We start from the raw sequence: 18,324 nt of genomic DNA, 5'->3' as shown, positions 1-18,324 counted from the left end.
CATGCTTTACGCTGTAAAACCAGAGAAAAAGCAAATGGCAAAAAATAGGTAGCATGAAATAAAAAGTGCTGGCGTTCTGCCAACAGCGTAACATCGGCAGCAATTGTCATGAGCAGTGCTCTCGGCCATCTGCTGTGGCATTGTTGCTTTAAATATGATTGCATAAGGGATGGAGCTGCAGAAGCATTGGGTTTCTGTAACCTTCAGATCTTCTTTGTCTCACATATCATCAGAGTGCACAACAATGTGACTGGTGACAAGGGAAAGGCTTGCATGAGGATGGGGCTACCCTCCACTGCCAAAAGTGGTCATGAGTTTATTTATATCTAGTATGGGGGCATATTTATTGTCTGTCTGGACAAAGCTCACAGATCAGGTCCAGGAAGTTCACGGACAGGGAACACCCCAAGTACCAGCTGAAGAATGGTGAGCAAAATGTGGAGCAGCAGCATCGTCTTTCATGGAGCCATGGTTCATGTATATTACATGGGGTGGGATGTGAATTTACTACTGATGGTTTAGAAGAAAATCCATCCTTCTATTTATTTTTATTTATTTTATGCACTTATATAGCGCTGACATATTCTGCAGCTTTACAGACATTAGCATCACACTGTCCCCAGTGGGGCTCACAATCTAAGGTCCCTATCAGTTGCAGTGTGGGTGAAAACCGGAGTACCCGGAGAAAACCTACACAAACACGACTGGTATAGAAACGGTATTGTTTTTTAACAACTGGTATTTTCTATACCGTATGATATCACCCGTGTATGGCTAGACCATTTCACTTGATTGGCTGCAAATATTACTAATTGTCATAGTATACCTAAAGATTTATCCTTTACATTTTATCCCTTTTACTCTCCATATTTGTATTATTGAATACTTACTTTCTAATCATATCTGTTTTTAACAATCATTGCAGTATATCATAGATATATAACATGTCTATATGTGCCAATTTTAATGGTAATTATTAAATCAGTGATATCAACATGATCAGATATGATTCATAAGGCTTCACTTAATTGGACGAGCTTTGTCATGTTTATGCCTGTTCGGCAATATCGTGTAATAAGAGTCCTTAAAAGGGGTTTGTCTGGTTTAGAATACACATTTTAAAATACGTTATTGGGGAATCCTGTTCAAGACACTCATCTATTTAGCCAGCTACCTAGACCCTCTCTTACTCTGGAGGACTCAGCATGTCCAAGTATTACACTGACATTCCCAATGATTTTAATGGGAAGTGTGTATTACAAAATTTCCCCTTCTGTGGCGTTGCAGAAAAATTAAACATATGTTAGAGGCAGGGGCGTAGCTTAAGGGTCATGGGCCCTGGTGCAAGAGTTCAGCTTGGTCCCCCCTTCCTTCAGTGCTTTGTGGGCCCTGGGGCAAGAGTTCAGCTTGGGCCCCCTTCCTTCAGTGCTTTGTGGCCAGGGGGCAGGGAAGCATATAGCCTTCATGCTGCCTTTATGAAACGGCAAATTTTTCACCTAACCCCTTCCCTCCAGCCAGAGCTTGACCAGCGATGTCTTCTTATGGTCTTTGGGCCCCCTCAGGATCCTGGGCCCGGTAGCAACTGATACCTCTGCACCCCCTATAGCTATGCCCCTGGATGCAGGTTTTCCCCCATAGATTACAGGGGGTCCGAGAAGTGAACTGCTAAGCATACGAGAAGCCTTCTAACCACAGGATATGCCATGAATGTCCCATAGGTACAGGTCCCTTCTGGGACCTTCTACTACATCCAGAGCCTTAGCCAGGAATGGAGAGGTGGCCATGCATGTTCGGCTCTCTCCATTCACTTCAGCAGCACTTCAGAAAATAACCAGGTCAGCATGCTCAGTTATTCTCTGAAGTGTTATTGAAGTGAATGGAGAAAATGGAACACGTGCGGTCACCACTCTATCCCCAGCCGAACACAATGGGGCCCAGTTCTGGAGATAGGAGTGGATCTCAAAAGGTGGGATCCACACTTTTGTAAATACTCCATAAATGTCCCTGGTAGGAATGTCCCTTTAACGTATTGCTTTCTCCAAAGATACTTACAAATAAAAGCTATTGGATAAAAGCCTGAGCTGGGAGTCATTGATGAGTTGTTCAGCAGTCATACTGTTTTTCTAACTTTTACAAATATGTGCCGCAACAGACGTCTGTCTTTTCAGTGATTTTCATTCTGTGTATATTTATAAGATTTATATGATTGTTAATACTTGTATATGAATGTCTGGCTATTACAGCGACCTATTGTATTATGTTGTGAATGCAGTTTTATATGGTGACACTTATTCTTTATTTAGAAAATTTCTGCTTACATTATATAGAAAGAGCGGAGACGATTTATTCTCATGTGACTGTTAAAGCAGTTTCCTTTTATTGATCTTTTTTATTTTACTTATTTTAAGGTAGTATTATTAGGTTATCATATAACGATTGATGTAATTAGCCTTTATCTGTCTGGTGCAGTGCAGACAAACGAGACCAAATGTCTGATTCATTATTATCGATTAAGCTAAATCTAGACATGGACACCAACATTGTTACCCTGAGCAATGTTCCAATAGTTTTCTAAAATGGATAATTTTAATAAGTGCTGAGCTCAGAGACAGGGGCGTACACAGATCTCATCAGTCCCCAAGCAAAACTTAGTATGGGCCCCCAACCCATGCAGTTTCCAAGTACACGTGCGTAAAACACTCCCAGGCAACGTGGAACACAAAGTGCGACGCCCCAGACATGAATGAATTTATATTTTATTTTATTAAGAGGGAGAATTTTTTTTATTACAAAATGTAATAAAAAGAAAGTCATCCTCTGCCTGATCCACTTTATCCATGGAACAGGTGCTTCACAAATATGGTGCTCAATCTAAACATTTTTACACCACAGTGTTGTCATAAAACTGTCTTGAAACCACTACGGGGAGCTCAGCACATAGGCATGTACTGTATACATTTAATGAATGCAATGGAAGAGGTAAAAAAATCTCTTTGAGCTGAGCTCCACCTGGTGGCAGATGCATGAAAATGCAGTGTTTTCATGTTGAGGGGGGAAGAAGGAATTCAGGTGTGGGCTCTCCCTCTTCCTGGGCCTCACTGCAGTCATGTGGTCTTCCACAGGTCAGATGAGTGGCTCCTCTCCAGCTTCTTCCAGCCTATCTCCTAGGTTAATAGACAGGGTTAATAGACAGGGAGAGTTCTGATATTCAAGCTGTAGGAAACCAGAGTGAGCCGCCCAGTGCAAGCTTTTCCCTGAGCCCGGCATTTCACACATCTTGGTAAATCCCACCAGTTGAAAATCTAACCAATCTATTAAGAGGTGTAAGCCTTTTAATGCATTTATTGCATCTTCTGCTGTCTGTGCACCAGAACCAGGATTGCCAAATGTCCAGAAATTTCTGGACAGTCTATAAAAATAGGAAATCCGTGAAAACAATAGATGTGTCCATGATTTATTTGAGACTGGTGCTACTTGACTAGATTGTTTTGTTGGTAAATATCATCATTATACATCTCACAATAAATGCTGGTAATGAGTATATTGAGCTATAAACCTGTATTACTTATAATCTTTATCATTCATTATGGTTTTCCAATTTGTCTGTAAAAAATGGTGGCTATCCAGGATTTTGGAATAAGTTGTCCAGAAAAAAGAAAAATTCTGTTTGGCAACCCTGACCAGAACTAATTCCCCCTTTAAATAATAACAGTCAAATTACTTGAGATTGCCTGGTCAATCTTTGATACTTATAGAGGCAAATAGCAATCTGCAGACAACGTCAGTTATATAATAACATAAAATCTTCATTTTTCCATGTGGATGTAGCCTGTTGACTAAAATGAGATTTTATTTATTTTTTGCCAGAAACTAGCACAACACTATTAAAAATATACTGCGATTAAATGTTATTTCATACATGTATCCCAATTCTCTCAAGTCTCCCAAGAAAGCAAAGAAGAGGGCAGAAGGAGCCAACTCCAATGTATTCTCCATGTTTGAGCAGACCCAGATTCAGGAATTTAAGGAGGTAAATGATATGTGTAGACGAATGGAATAGATGTATAGTATTTAGCTGCAACTTTTTGGGTGTCATTTTTTTTTTTGTTAAACTGTGTTACATTGTTAATACATTTAGCTCATTCTACAGCTCCTCTTAGGCTGAGTTCACATCAGCGTTCAGCCTTTCCGTTCTCCTGCTCCGTTATAGGATCAGGAGAACGGAAAGGACGGATTCGGCACATAACTGAGCCGAACGGAGCCTACGGACCCCATAGACTATAATGGGGTCCGTTAGGTTTCCGCTCAGAGGAAGATTTTTGAATCGGAGACAAAAGTCCTGCGCGCACAACTTTTGTCTCCGCTCCAAAATCATCTTCTGAGCAGAATCCTAACGTCCGGCTTAGTTATGTGTCGAATCCGTCCTTTCCGTTCTCCTGCTCCTATAACGTAGCAGGAGAACGGAAAGGCTGAACGCTGATGTGAAATCGGCCTAAGTCATGCCCACATTTTTCACAGATGCTGATGTAGGTGTAAAAGGTGTCTAAAACTCAGTCACAATAATCAATATGGCATTGTGGGATTCCTCTAGGAATCATTTCACTTCTTTTTATGATTATTCAGTGCTCCTACAGGTAATTCTGAGTGATTAGCTGTTATGTCCCTCTTGGTTTTATATAGTTGTACTTTTTATCAGGTCCTTTATCAGGTACATAGATAGACAGATAGATATTAGATAGACAGATATGATGAAATAGACAGATATTACATGGATATACATTAGATATGAGAGAGATAGATAGATAGATATAGATACTATATATAGATAATAGATGATTGATAGATATACTGTAGATAGATAATAGATGATTGATTAATAGATAAATAGAAACTATAGATAGATAGATATTGAATAGATTGATATTGGATAGATAGATAAACTATAGATAGATAGATAGATCATTGTGTATGGGATTGTCAGTGGTCAATTTTATCAAATATAAAATAAAATACCCTTACATTAAGAGTGACTGCTTTCCACCTTATTCTTCTGCATTGAGGCATTTACCATCATGGATCAGAATCGAGATGGGTTCATTGATAAAGAAGATCTCAGAGATACCTTTGCAGCTTTAGGTAATATGAGCTATGAATGTATATGTGTATGTATTGCATTCTCCTAGGGCTCCTAAGTAGGCACAGGCCTCTACTACAGTGTGTGAGACGCCAGCAATATACCAGCAGTTTATGGACATGATACTACAAGTTAGACCTTCATTATCACATCCTGGATATTCAGTACATAAATGAGTTACCATAAATGTCACTCATACCACATGTTCACACATGAAACTTTAACACTACCCACATAATTGTGTAGGATCCACACGTCCTGATTGTCATTGGAGACCATACAGCTGTTATCAGAATTACCATTAGATAAAAATAGTCAGGTTATTTCTCTGGGGGAGTAGCAGTCATTTATAGGGAATTTGTAGGTGGACCTCTCCAGAGATCCATAATTCTCAGGCGCACAGACTTCTCACACTATCAGATAATACACTACTGATATATTACAGTACATACCTTCTTCTATTCCTTCAAAGGTCGTCTGAATGTAAAGAATGAAGAACTAGAAGAAATGTTAAAAGAAGCTCCGGGGGCAATAAATTTTACTGTGTTCTTAACAATGTTTGGAGAGAAGCTGAAAGGTTCGTACTTTATCATTTCTACCAAGACTCCTTAGTCGTACTAGATATACTGTATGTATCCAAGTGGGGTCGGACTGGCCATTGACCCTACAGGGAAATCACCCGGAGGGCTCATGCCCAGGGAGCTGCCCGAGCTCACCTCATGGCCATCGGCAGGGTAAATAATGATCTGATGCTCTTAGCATTAATTAATGTAGGAGCATCAGGTACATATGGACCTGGCCAATGGCCATGTGTGCCTTCCTGGACTCAACCATATCACAGTCCTCAACGTGGTTATACAGTTGAATACGATGGGCATCAGCATTTTGTGCTACACTGTGGTATTTGGTTCTGCAGGGGCGGTATTTTGTGCTGCACTATGGAATTGATGGCCGTGTCTTCATCCATTGTCCCTGCCTACTTGTGTTGCCCCATCTTTTGTCAATTTGGACCCACCTATAGGGTCAATTTAAGTTCCCAGTCTGCCCCTGTATCCAAGTGTTATAGAGTACTAGCAAACAGAGCCATTACTAGAGAACTAGGAAACCTGCCTACATCCTTAGACACCTCCCCAGATATTTTGGCCACAACTCCAAGAACCACCTCCTTCCCTAATCTCGGAGATTGGGATCTACCTATTGTCCTTGTAACAGAAGCAACTGTTAGCCCAAATTACAGGAGAAATCAGCAATAAAACATGTAATGTTAAACTCTTTCATGACCTTATTTGAGGCATGATGTGCAAAATTAAAACAAATATAAAAAAAAAAATTCACTATAAAAAAAAAATATAGAAGCAGACTCATTTTTTTAAATAACATTCTCTCAGGTATATAAAAAAAAATAACGTAAAAACACATTTTGTATCACTGAAAAAAAAAAGAAAACATATTTGAATAGCTGAATGGGAAAAAAGTTATTCTTTTAAAACTAACATGCACTAAAAAAATGTGTCTGGGCATGACAGAGGTAAAATGACTTAAACTGGTTAAAGGACTTACTTATTGATGACCAATCCTTACTCCGTTCAGTTGGTTTTGCACTTGAACCAGGCCCCGGAACTAAACAGCTCTGTATACTGTATAGTGGCCACGACTAGTTGATGCGACACTGCTCCCATTCCCACTCACTTGAATGGGAACAGTGCTGCAATAACCAGGCATGGCTACTTCAAAGTATATTGACCCCAGCCAATCTGATATTGATGTCCTATCCTAAAGACAAGTCATCAATAAGTAAGTTCTTAAAAACCTCTTTAAGGCTATTTGCAGGTCGTCTTCACATTGCCGACCATATGGGCAACATGGCAGCTTAATGGTTAACAATCTGACTTTGCCACACCGGGGTCCTGGATTCAAATATGATCAATGGCAACATCTGCATCGATTTTGTATGTTCTACATGGATTTCCTCCGGGTACTCCGGTTTCCTCCTACACTCCTAAGGCAATTAAGATACTGAGCCCCACTGGGGAGCAGTGATTGTTTGTAAAGTCACTGAGGAATATGGTGGCACTCAACGTATTTTCATTCCGTGTCCGTTCCGTTTTTTTTCCGGACCGTATACCGAACTTTTTATTTCAATGGATCCGCAAAAAAAATTGAAGGTACTCCATGTGCATTCCGTTTCCGTATGTCTGTATTTTCGTTCCGCAAAAAAATAGAACATGTCCTATTATTGTCCGCATTACAGACAAGGATAGGACTGTTCTATTAGGGGCCAGCTGTTCCGTTCCGCAAAATACGGAATGCACACGGATGTCATCCGTATTTTTTGTGGACCACAAAATACATAGTCGTATGCATGAGAAATAAATATTACAATAGAATACAGTATTAAAGTGGTCTTCTGGAATTTTAATACTGATGACCTATCCTCAGGATAAATCATCAATATCAGATCGACGGCGGTCTACCACCTGGCACCCCCGCCAATCAGCTGGTTGAAGAGAAGGCCTTTCTCTGTGCGAGCGCCGCCTTCCCTTTATTGTTTACCTGCTCGCTGTCGACATCGTAGTGGTGAGCAGGTGTAATTACAAGCCATCCAATTCACTTGTATGGGACAGCTGTGTAGTATACACTTGAATAGGAAGAGCTGTCCCATAGAAGTGAATGGGGTGGCTTGTAGTTACACCTGTTCACCACTTCGCTGTCAACGGCGAGCAGGTAAACAATGAAGGGAAGGGTACGCTTGCACGGAGCGTGGCCTTTTCTTCAACCAGCTGATCGGCAGCAGTAGCGGGTGGTGGACCCCCGCCGATTTGATGTTGATGACCTATCTTGAGGATAGGCCATCAATTTTAAAATACCAGAAAACCCCTTTAATTCGGACCAGTCTACGTTAAGTGACCCACGGCTGATGGTCTTCTTTGAGTATTGCCATTTGCCCTCTAGTTATGATTGAAAGCAAATTGGCTCTTCCCACATTGCAGAATATCTTCACCTCCAACTCCATATAATTACTTTTAGAATGATGGCATGGTATAAGAGGCATCTATTGTGTCTAATAGGAAGACGTGCATCACCATTGTATATACTTTGTTTCTATGACATATTACTATTAATAAGGATAATGATGTCAATTGTGATTTAATATGTGATTAAACTTACAGGAGCAGATCCAGAAGAAACAATTCTAAGTGCTTTCAAGGTGTTTGACCCTGAAGGTAGTGGCCTTCTCAAATCAGACTAGTAAGTACAGGTGTCTGCGGAGATGCTGCACTGGGGTCTTCTTCTGCGCTGTCTTTAACTCATCTTTTTATGTCTTATTTTTAGCATAAGAGATATGCTTATGACTCAGGCTGAGAGGTTCTCCAGTGAAGAGGTACAATTTCCAGCTCATCTCCTGTACTTACATATGACAGCATAAACACGTTCTAGTATATTCATCCTATTTCAAGGTTATAAGCATGAGTATAATGGGTGTTTTAATAATGTCAGAATTTCTTGCTTGGTTTAACCCCATCATTATGTCATGTGGCTAGGGGTTACGCTAATAAAACAACCATTGTCCATATGCCCAATTAGATTATAAGGATCTCCTAAAGAGTTAACTACAGATGTTTCCTTTCTTACCTTTCCTCTTGGCTGAAGATGAATGTCACAAGATTAACATATCTTACCAATCATATTGGGCCTAGAGGAAAAGGAGATTTCCAAAGAGATTATATAAATGGGTGTTATGTACACCACATTTACATGCCGCCAATTACATGTACAGGTACAACCACCCACAGCTTCTCCTGCTGTTCAGCTGCTTGACCCATGGCGAACAGCAGGTCACCCGCCAGTCCTCATTTAACCACCTCAGCCCCCAGTGCTTAAACACCCTGAAAGACCAGGCCACTTTTTACACTTCTGACCTATACTACTTTCACCGTTTATTGCTCGGTCATGCAACTTACCACCCAAATGAATTTTACCTCCTTTTCTTCTCACTAATAGAGCTTTCATTTGGTGGTATTTCATTGCTGCTGACATTTTTTGTTATTAATCGAAATTAAACGATTTTTTTGCAAAAAAATGACATTTTTCACTTTCAGTTGTAAAATTTTGCAAAAAAAACGAGATCCATATATAAATTTTGCTCTAAATTTATTGTTCTACATGTCTTTGATAAAAAAAAAATGTTTGGGTAAAAAAAAAATGGTTTGGGTAAAAGTTATAGCGTTTACAAACTATGGTACAAAAATGTGAATTTCCGCTTTTTGCAGCAGCTCTGACTTTCTGAGCAGCTGTCATGTTTCCTGAGGTTCTACAATGCCCAGACAGTACAAACACCCCACAAATGACCCCATTTCGGAAAGTAGACACCCTAAGGTATTCGCTGATGGGCATAGTGAGTTCATAGAACTTTTTATTTTTTGTCACAAGTTAGCGGAAAATGATGATTTTTTTATTTATTTATTTTTTCTTACAAAGTCTCATATTCCACTAACTTGTGACAAAAAATAAAAAGTTCTATGAACTCACTATGCCCATCACGAAATACCTTGGGGTCTCTTCTTTCCAAAATGGGGTCACTTGTGGGGTAGTTATACTGCCCTGGCATTCTAGGGGCCCAAATGTGTGGTAAGGGGTTTGAAATCAAATTCTGTAAAAACTGAACAGTGAAATCCGAAAGGTGCTCTTTGGAATATGGGCCCCTTTGCCCACCTAGGCTGCAAAAAAGTGTCACACATGTGGTATCTCCGTATTCAGGAGAAGTTGAGGAATGTGTTTTGGGGTGTCTTTTTACATATTCCCATGCTGGGTGAGATAAATATCTTGGTCAAATGCCAACTTTGTATAAAAAAATGGGAAAAGTTGTCTTTTGCCAAGATATTTCTCTCACCCAGCATGGGTATATGTAAAATGACACCCCAAAACACATTCCCCAACTTCTCCTGAGTACGGAGATACCAGATGTGTGACACTTTTTTGCAGCCTAGGTGGGCAAAGGGGCCCATATTCCAAAGAGCACCTTTCGGATTTCACTGGTCAGTTTTTACAGAATTTGATTTCAAACTCCTTACCACACATTTGGGCCCCTAGAATGCCAGGGCAGTATAACTACCCCACAAGTGACCCCATTTTGGAAAGAAGACACCCCAAGGTATTCCGTGAGGGGCATGGCGAGTTCCTAGAATTTTTTATTTTTTGTCACAAGTTAGTGGAAAATGATGATTTTTTTTTTATTTTTTTTCATACAAAGTCTCATATTCCACTAACTTGTGACAAAAAATAAAAACTTCCATGAACTCACTATGCACATCAGCGAATACCTTGGGGTCTCTTCTTTCCAAAATGGGGTCACTTGTGGGGTAGTTATACTGCCCTGGCATTCTAGGGGCCCAAATGTGTGGTAAGGAGTTTGAAATCAAATTCTGTAAAAACTGACCAGTGAAATCCGAAAGGTGCTCTTTGGAATATGGGCCCCTTTGCCCACCTAGGCTGCAAAAAAGTGTCACACATCTGGTATCTCCGTACTCAGGAGAAGTTGGGGAATGTGTTTTGGGGTGTCATTTTACATATACCCATGCTGGGTGAGAGAAATATCTTGGCAAAAGACAACTTCTCCCATTTTTTTATACAAAGTTGGCATTTGACCAAGATATTTATCTCACCCAGCATGGGTATATGTAAAAAGACACCCCAAAACACATTCCTCAACTTCTCCTGAATACAGAGATACCAGATGTGTGACACTTTTTTGCAGCCTAGGTGGGCAAAGGGGCCCATATTCCAAAGAGCACCTTTCGGATTTCACAGGCCATTTTTTACAGAATTTGATTTCAAACTCCTTACCACACATTTGGGCCCCTAGAATGCCAGGGCAGTATAACTACCCCACAAGTGACCCCATTTTGGAAAGAAGAGACCCCAAGGTATTCGCTGATGGGCATAGTGAGTTCATGGAAGTTTTTATTTTTTGTCACAAGTTAGTGGAATATGAGACTTTGTATGAAAAAAAATAAAATAAAAAATCATCATTTTCCACTAACTTGTGACAAAAAATAAAAAATTCTAGGAACTTGCCATGCCCCTCACGGAATACCTTGGGGTGTCTTCTTTCCAAAATGGGGTCACTTGTGGGGTAGTTATACTGCCCTGGCATTTTCCAGGGGCCCTAATGTGTGGTAAGTAGGTAAATGACCTGTGAAATCCGAAAGGTGCTCTTTGGAATGTGGGCCCCTTTGCCCACCTAGGCTGCAAAAAAGTGTCACACATGTGGTATCGCCGTATTCAGGAGAAGTTGGGGAATGTGTTTTGTGGTGTCATTTTACATATACCCATGCTGGGTGAGAGAAATATCTTGGCAAAAGACAACTTTTCCCATTTTTTTATACAAAGTTGGCATTTGACCAAGATATTTATCTCACCCAGCATCGGTATATATAAAATGACACCCCAAAACATATTCCCCAACTTCTCCTGAATACGGAGATACCACATGTGTGACACTTTTTTGCAGCCTAGGTGGGCAAAGGTGCCCAAATTCCTTTTAGGAGGGCATTTTTAGACATTTGGATACCAGACTTCTTCTCACGCTTTGGGGCCCCTAAAATGCCAGGGCAGTATAAATACCCCACATGTGACCCCATTTTGGAAAGAAGACACCCCAAGGTATTCAATGAGGGGCATGGCGAGTTCATAGAAAAAAAAAATTTTTTGGCACAAGTTAGCGGAAATTGATTTTTTTGATTTTGTTCTCACAAAGTCTCCCTTTCCGCTAACTTGGGACAAAAATTTCAATTTTTCATGGACTCAATATGCCCCTCAGCGAATACCTTGGGGTGTCTTCTTTCCAAAATGGTGTTATTTGTGGGGTGTTTGTACTGCCCTGGCATTTGAGGGTCTCCGCAATCATTACATGTATGCCCAGCATTAGGAGTTTCTGCTATTCTCCTTATATTGAGCATACAGGTAATGAGATTTTTTTTTTCCGTTCAGCCTCTGGGCTGAAAGAAAAAAATGAACGGCACAGATTTCTTCATTCGCATCGATCAATGTGGATAAAAAAATCTCTGCCAAAAAAAGAAAAAGGAGGGGAAAGGCGTCTGCCAGGACATAGGAGCTCCACCCAACATCCATACCCACTTAGCTCGTATGCCCTGGCAAACCCGATTTCTCCATTCACATCAATCGATGTGGATGAATAAATCATTGCCGGGATTTTTTTTTTTATATATATACAAAGTGTTTGTCAAAGTATATGAACACCGCCACCTCCTCAGCTCATATGCCCCGGCAAACGTATCTTTTACTGCAGAGGAGAAATCTCGTCTTGCAGCGCCGCATACACCGACTTGCGTGTAATCTGACAGCAGCGCAATGCTTCTGTCCGAATGCACATCAGTGCTGCAGCTAGTCGATCGGTTGGTCCACCTGAAAGGTAAAAAAAACAAAACAAAAAAGAAAAAACCAGGCCGCAACGCAATAACTTTATTAACTTTAGAACAGAACATATTAACTTTTTTTTAACTTTTTTACTTACCGGTAATTTTTTTTTTGTTTAGTTTTTTTTACCTTTATAAAACAAACCTCTCCTTCCCCATGGGACAATGTGCAAAGCGCAAATCGCCCAAAGATGTGGCAAAGTACGTTATGCACTTTATCCCAGGTGAAAGGAGAGGTTTGCAGCAGCTGTGAGTAAAAGGGCCCTAATAGCCCTGTGTGCCTGTCCTGTGAGATGCAATCCCTATGCTAGGTGTACCTGTGTGTGGTACTTCCGGAAACACTCACCAAAGCATAGGGCAGGGTGGTCAGGACAGAAATAGCGTGTGTCACGCCTTATTCCACACCTGCTACAGACACAACATCTTTTTCGGGGTGACGGTTGGGTTGAGGTACCAGGAACGACACTGGGGAAATGTCGCTCGTGTAGGCGGCTAACTACACTGGTGGATGGGGCCACGGAACCTCCTGGGTAAAGGAGGTTCTCGATGATCTCTTCCTGGAATTTGAGGAAGGATCGTGTTCTCCCAGCCTTACTGTAGAGAACAAAACTATTGTACAGCGCCAATTGAATTAAATATACAGACACCTTCTTATACCAGCGTCTGGTTCTGCGGGAAACTAAATACGGAGACAACATCTGGTCATTGAAGTCCACCCCTCCCATGAGCGCATTATAGTTGTGGACACAGAGGGGCTTTTCAATGACACGGGTTGCTCGCTCAATTTGGATTGTCGTGTCTGCGTGAATGGAGGAGAGCATGTAAACGTCACGCTTGTCTCTCCATTTCACCGCGAGCAGTTCTTCGTTACACAAGGCAGCCCTCTCCCCCCTTGCAAGACGGGTGGTTACAAGCCGTTGGGGGAAGCCCACGCGACTAGTTCGCGCGGTGCCACAGGCGCAAATCCGTTCTAGAAACAAATGCCTAAAGAGGGCCACACTTGTGTAAAAATTGTCCACATAAAGATGGTACCCCTTGCCGAATAAGGGTGACACCAAGTCCCAGACTGTCTTCCCACTGCTCCCCAGGTAGTCAGGGCAACCGACCGGCTCCAGGGTCTGATCTTTTCCCTCATAGATCCGAAATTTGTGGGTATAGCCTGTGGCCCTTTCACAGAGCTTATACAATTTGACCCCATACCGGGCACGCTTGCTTGGGATGTATTGTTTGAAGCCAAGGCGCCCGGTAAAATGTATTAGGGACTCGTCTACGCAGATGTTTTGCTCGGGGGTATACAAATCTGCAAATTTCTGGTTGAAATGGTCTATGAGGGGCCGAATTTTGTGGAGCCGGTCAAAAGCTGGGTGGCCTCTGGGACGGGAGGTGGTGTTGTCGCTAAAATGCAGGAAACGGAGGATGGCCTCAAATCGTGCCCTGGACATAGCAGCAGAGAACATGGGCATGTGATGAATCGGGTGCGTGGACCAATATGACCGCAATTCATGCTTTTTAGTTAGACCCATGTTGAGGAGAAGGCCCAAAAAAATTTTAAGTTCGGAAACTTGGACTGGTTTCCACCGGAAAGGCTGGGCATAAAAGCTTCCCGGGTTTGCGGATATAAATTGTGTGGCATACCGGTTTGTCTCTGCCACGACTAAGTCCAAGAGCTCCGCAGTCAAGAACAGCTCAAAAAATCCCAGGGCCGAACCGATTTGAGCCGTCTCAACCCGAACTCCAGACTGGGCGGTGAAAGGGGGAACTACAGGTGCGGCTGAAGTTGGTGACTGCCAATCAGGGTTTGCCAGCACCTCAGGGATTCTAGGAGCTCTACGGGCCTGTCTGTGCGGTGGCTGCGACGGGGTAACTACTGCACGTGCCACCGTACCAGCTTCAACTGCCCTTCTGGTGCTCGCCATGTCACCATGTTGTACGGCAGTGCTGGTACTAGGTCCAGGGAGGGCTGCGCTGCTGGTGTATGCCTCACCACGTGATCCGGCAGCGACAGCCCCACTCTGCTGCTCTTGAAGCGGATCCTGCGTAACCTGTGGTCTAGCGACACGGGGCCGGGTACGCCTGGTGCTGCCAGGGACCTCAACCTCCTCGTCCGAACTTTGGGTCAGAGAGCCACTGCTTTCCACAGGTTCATATTCTGACCCGCTAGATTCGTCAGATGAGGGTTCCCACTCCTCATCCGATTGGGTCAGAATCCTGAAGGCCTCTTCAGAAGAATACCCCCTGTTTGACATTTTGGACTACTAAATTTAGGGGTATTCCCTGAGACTACCCATGAAAAAAAGCAAACCTGTCTTACAAAGGGGAGGCTAGCGAAGTACCGGAGGCCGCTGCGGTTGATAAAAAATATCAAAACTGATTTTTTTATCGCTGCAGTGCGTGTAAAATGAATGTGCAGTGATCAAAAAAATATATATTTTTTGTCACTGCGGTGGGGCGGGCGTGGGTGAACGCACGTGTGGGCGACCGATCAGGCCTGATCGGGAAAACACTGCGTTTTGGGTGGAGGGCGAGCTAAGGTGACACTAATACAATTATAGATCTGACTGTGATCAGTTTTGATCACTTACAGATACTATAAAAGTACAAATGCTGATTAGCGATACGCTAATCAGCGAATAAAAGTGACTGCGGTGCGGTGGGGTGGGCGCTAACTGACGCTAACTACCTAACCAAGGGGCCTAAACTATCCCTAAAACCTAACAGTCAATACCAGTGAAAAAAAAAAAGTGACAGTTTACACTGATCACTTTTTTTCCTTTCACTAGTGATTGACAGGGGCGATCAAAGGGGTGATCAAAGGGTTAATTGGGGTGCAGGGGGGTGATCTGGGGCTAAGGTGTAGTGTTTGGTGTACTCACAGTTCAGTCTGCTCCTCTGCTGGATCCAACCGACGAAAAGGACCAGCACAGGAGCAGACAAGCCATATAACAGATCATATTTACTAATATGATCTGTTATATGACTTGTGATTGGATTTTTTGAAAATTGCCAGCCTGCCAGCCAATGATCGTTGCTGGCAGGCTGGTGACGAACTTGTTCTTTTAATTTTGCCGGCCCGCGATGCGCATGCGCGGGCCGGCTTTGAGCGAAATCTCGCGTCTCGCGAGATGACGCGTATATGCGTGATTGTGCGCAGCGCTGCCACCTCCGGAACGCGAATCTGCGTACAGCGGTCCGGAGGTGGTTAAAGAACTTGTCCAGCAGTGAAATATAATGTTGTTGAAGACAAAAGAGCCAACATAGCTATAGTGTAGAGAAGATAGGCCTTAAGAAAGTGTCAGAGGACGCAAAACATCCATTGGCCACGTGTTAGTTTGTCTTTCTTGTCCCTTTTTTGCACATTTGTGATGTAATAGTAAAGTCGATTTTTTACTGGAGAAGTGCCTTAGAATCCCTGATCTTCATTTTGGATATACCAGTTAGGGTAAGTTCACATCACCGTTATGGAATCCGTTACTGTTTTCCGTTATAACGGAAAATAACAGAATCCATAAGACGGAAGTTAAAACGGAAGACTTTAATCATAACGGATCCGTCTAGTTTCTGTTTGCAAGATGGAAAACAAAGTCCTGTCCTCTTTAAAGCCACAATCCACATTAGACTACTGTTAGTGGAACTCACCGTTTACGTCAGGGCTCACTGACAATATAATGTGTATGGGGACCTCTTGACTCTTCCCCGACAGATAGTCAAGGAAGAAAAAGATAGGGCATGTTGAATTTCAGTTTTGTTTTACCAGAAGATACAACGTTGCAAAACGTTTGGCGGCAGCTTTCTCTTCTCTTCCCACTGAAAACACATACACACCCCGCCAAGCATGTAGAGGAGAGATAAATAACCTGCAAAAACCTCACCATCCTACCAACATCAATAGCCCATGGAACATCTCTACAACCACATCAAACAGCCAATGGGACTTAAAACATATAAAAATATAGAGCTATCTCTTTATTAGTATATCAAAATAAATAATCGTTCAAAGGGAAGAAAGTAGAATAATATTTTTATAGTCCCATTGGCTCTTTTTTTTATGTGGATGTACAGGAGAGATAGCTCTCAGCCTAATAGTTGTTTGTCCAACAACTGAAGGTGTATGCGCCACTACAGAGAATTCTCGATCTGGAGGATCCATTGTATGTGTTGCGTAGTCAGCCAATTCATTTCAGTGGGTGCCAGAATATGCCGAATTGCCGCTAGGAGTCAGAATAGGGGCACTTTTGGCAAAACTATTCCGTCACAATTTTTCCAGAAGTATCAATAGTAGTATAACTTTCTTGACTTTCACTTGTTCTTTATCCATTAAAGGTTGACCAGATGTTCACAGCTTTCCCTCCTGATGTGACTGGAAACCTAAACTACAAAAACCTTGTGCATATCATCACCCATGGTGAAGAGAAAGAAGAATAAACATTAATCTTGACTTTTGCTTAACATCCTGCTGATATTTTTGTCTTTTATTTATTACTCTGATAAACCAATTGACACAGGACAACATGAACAATCCATAGCATTTTATAACATTGCAGGCCTATGCTATTATCTAAGGAGCATCCTATCATCCTGACAATACATACTTCAAAAAATCAATACAAAGTGAACCTCTGTGTAACATGAAAATAAATTGTATTTCTATACCTATACCTTCTATATATTTCTAGGTCTGGATCTGGATTTTACATTTTGATGGCATTTTGTCAGTATTCTTCAGAAAACAGTTCAATAATAAAACATCCCTCCTATTCAGTGTATGTGATACATAACAGTTATCAGTGGCAGAGCTATAGAGGGTTGCGATCAGGCATCAAAGCGGGGGGGGGGGGGGGGGGGAAGGGGGGGAATTGGGGGGATTGGATATACATCCACTACATCACTGTGTCTGCCAGGCTGCTATGCCTGAAGGAATAATTTGGCCGGGACAATAAGGCCCCTTTCACACAGGCGAGTATTCCGCGCGGCTGCAATGCGTGAGTTGAACGCATTGCACCAGCACTGAATCCGGACCCATTCATTTCTATGGGGCTGTGCACACGAGCTGTGATTTTCACGCATCACTTGTGAATATGGTTGCGTGAAAATCGCAAGCATCCGCAAGCAAGTGCGGATGCGGTGCGATTTTCATGCACGGTTGCTAGGTGACGATCGGGATGGGGACCCGATCATTATTATTTCCCCTTATAACATGGTTATAAGGGAAAATAATAGCATTCTGAATACAAAATGCATAGTAAAATAGGGCTGGAGGGGTTAAAAAAAGAAAGAAAATAATTTAACTCACCTTAGTCCACTTGTTCGCGCAGCCGGCATCTCTTCTGTCTTTATCTGTGAGCAATAGGACCTTTGATGACGTCACTACGCTCATCACATGATCCATCACCATGGTGATGGATCATGTGATGGACCATGTGATGAACGCAGTGACGTCATCAAAGGTCCTATTGCTCACAGATGAAGACAGAAGAGATGCCGGCTGCGCGAAACAAGTGGATTAAGGTGAGTTAAAAATTTTTTTAACCCCTCCAGCCTTATTGTACTATGCATTTGTATTCAGAATGCTATTATTTTGCCTTATAACCATGTTATAAGGGGAAATAATACAATCTACACTACAACTAACCCAAACCTGAACTTCTGTGAAGAAGTTCGGGTCTGGGTACCACAGTAGTTTTTTTATCACGCGCGTGGAAAACACATTGCACCCGCAATGCATCGGGTTTGCCGTAATGCACTGGGACGCATCCG

At 42.2% G+C, this 18,324-nt stretch overlaps 1 protein-coding gene across 1 annotated transcript; it reads left to right on the top strand.

The window, feature by feature from the left end:
• The first annotated feature begins 336 nt into the window (after positions 1-336).
• Positions 337-17,217, top strand: MYL2 (myosin light chain 2). Its single transcript, XM_040416059.1, has 7 exons — positions 337-426; positions 3,941-4,030; positions 5,061-5,136; positions 5,607-5,711; positions 8,305-8,383; positions 8,468-8,516; positions 16,891-17,217. Exons 1-7 carry the CDS (start codon positions 424-426, stop codon positions 16,990-16,992), a joined length of 504 nt encoding a protein of 167 aa, XP_040271993.1. The 5' UTR covers positions 337-423; the 3' UTR covers positions 16,993-17,217.
• Positions 17,218-18,324: the final 1,107 nt, after the last annotated feature.

The sequence above is a fragment of the Bufo bufo genome, chromosome 2 (genome assembly GCF_905171765.1).
Source record: "Bufo bufo chromosome 2, aBufBuf1.1, whole genome shotgun sequence".
Classification (NCBI taxonomy): Eukaryota; Metazoa; Chordata; class Amphibia; order Anura; family Bufonidae; genus Bufo; species Bufo bufo.
Note: the sequence above shows the minus strand (reverse complement) of the source record. Positions and strands in the feature narration are given on the sequence as shown.

Coding starts and splice junctions, on each gene's coding strand:
- MYL2 (XM_040416059.1), top strand. Junction 4,031..5,060: donor AGATTCAGGAATTTAAGGAG/GTAAATGATATG, acceptor TTCTGCATTGAG/GCATTTACCATCATGGATCA. Junction 5,712..8,304: donor GTTTGGAGAGAAGCTGAAAG/GTTCGTACTTTA, acceptor TTAAACTTACAG/GAGCAGATCCAGAAGAAACA.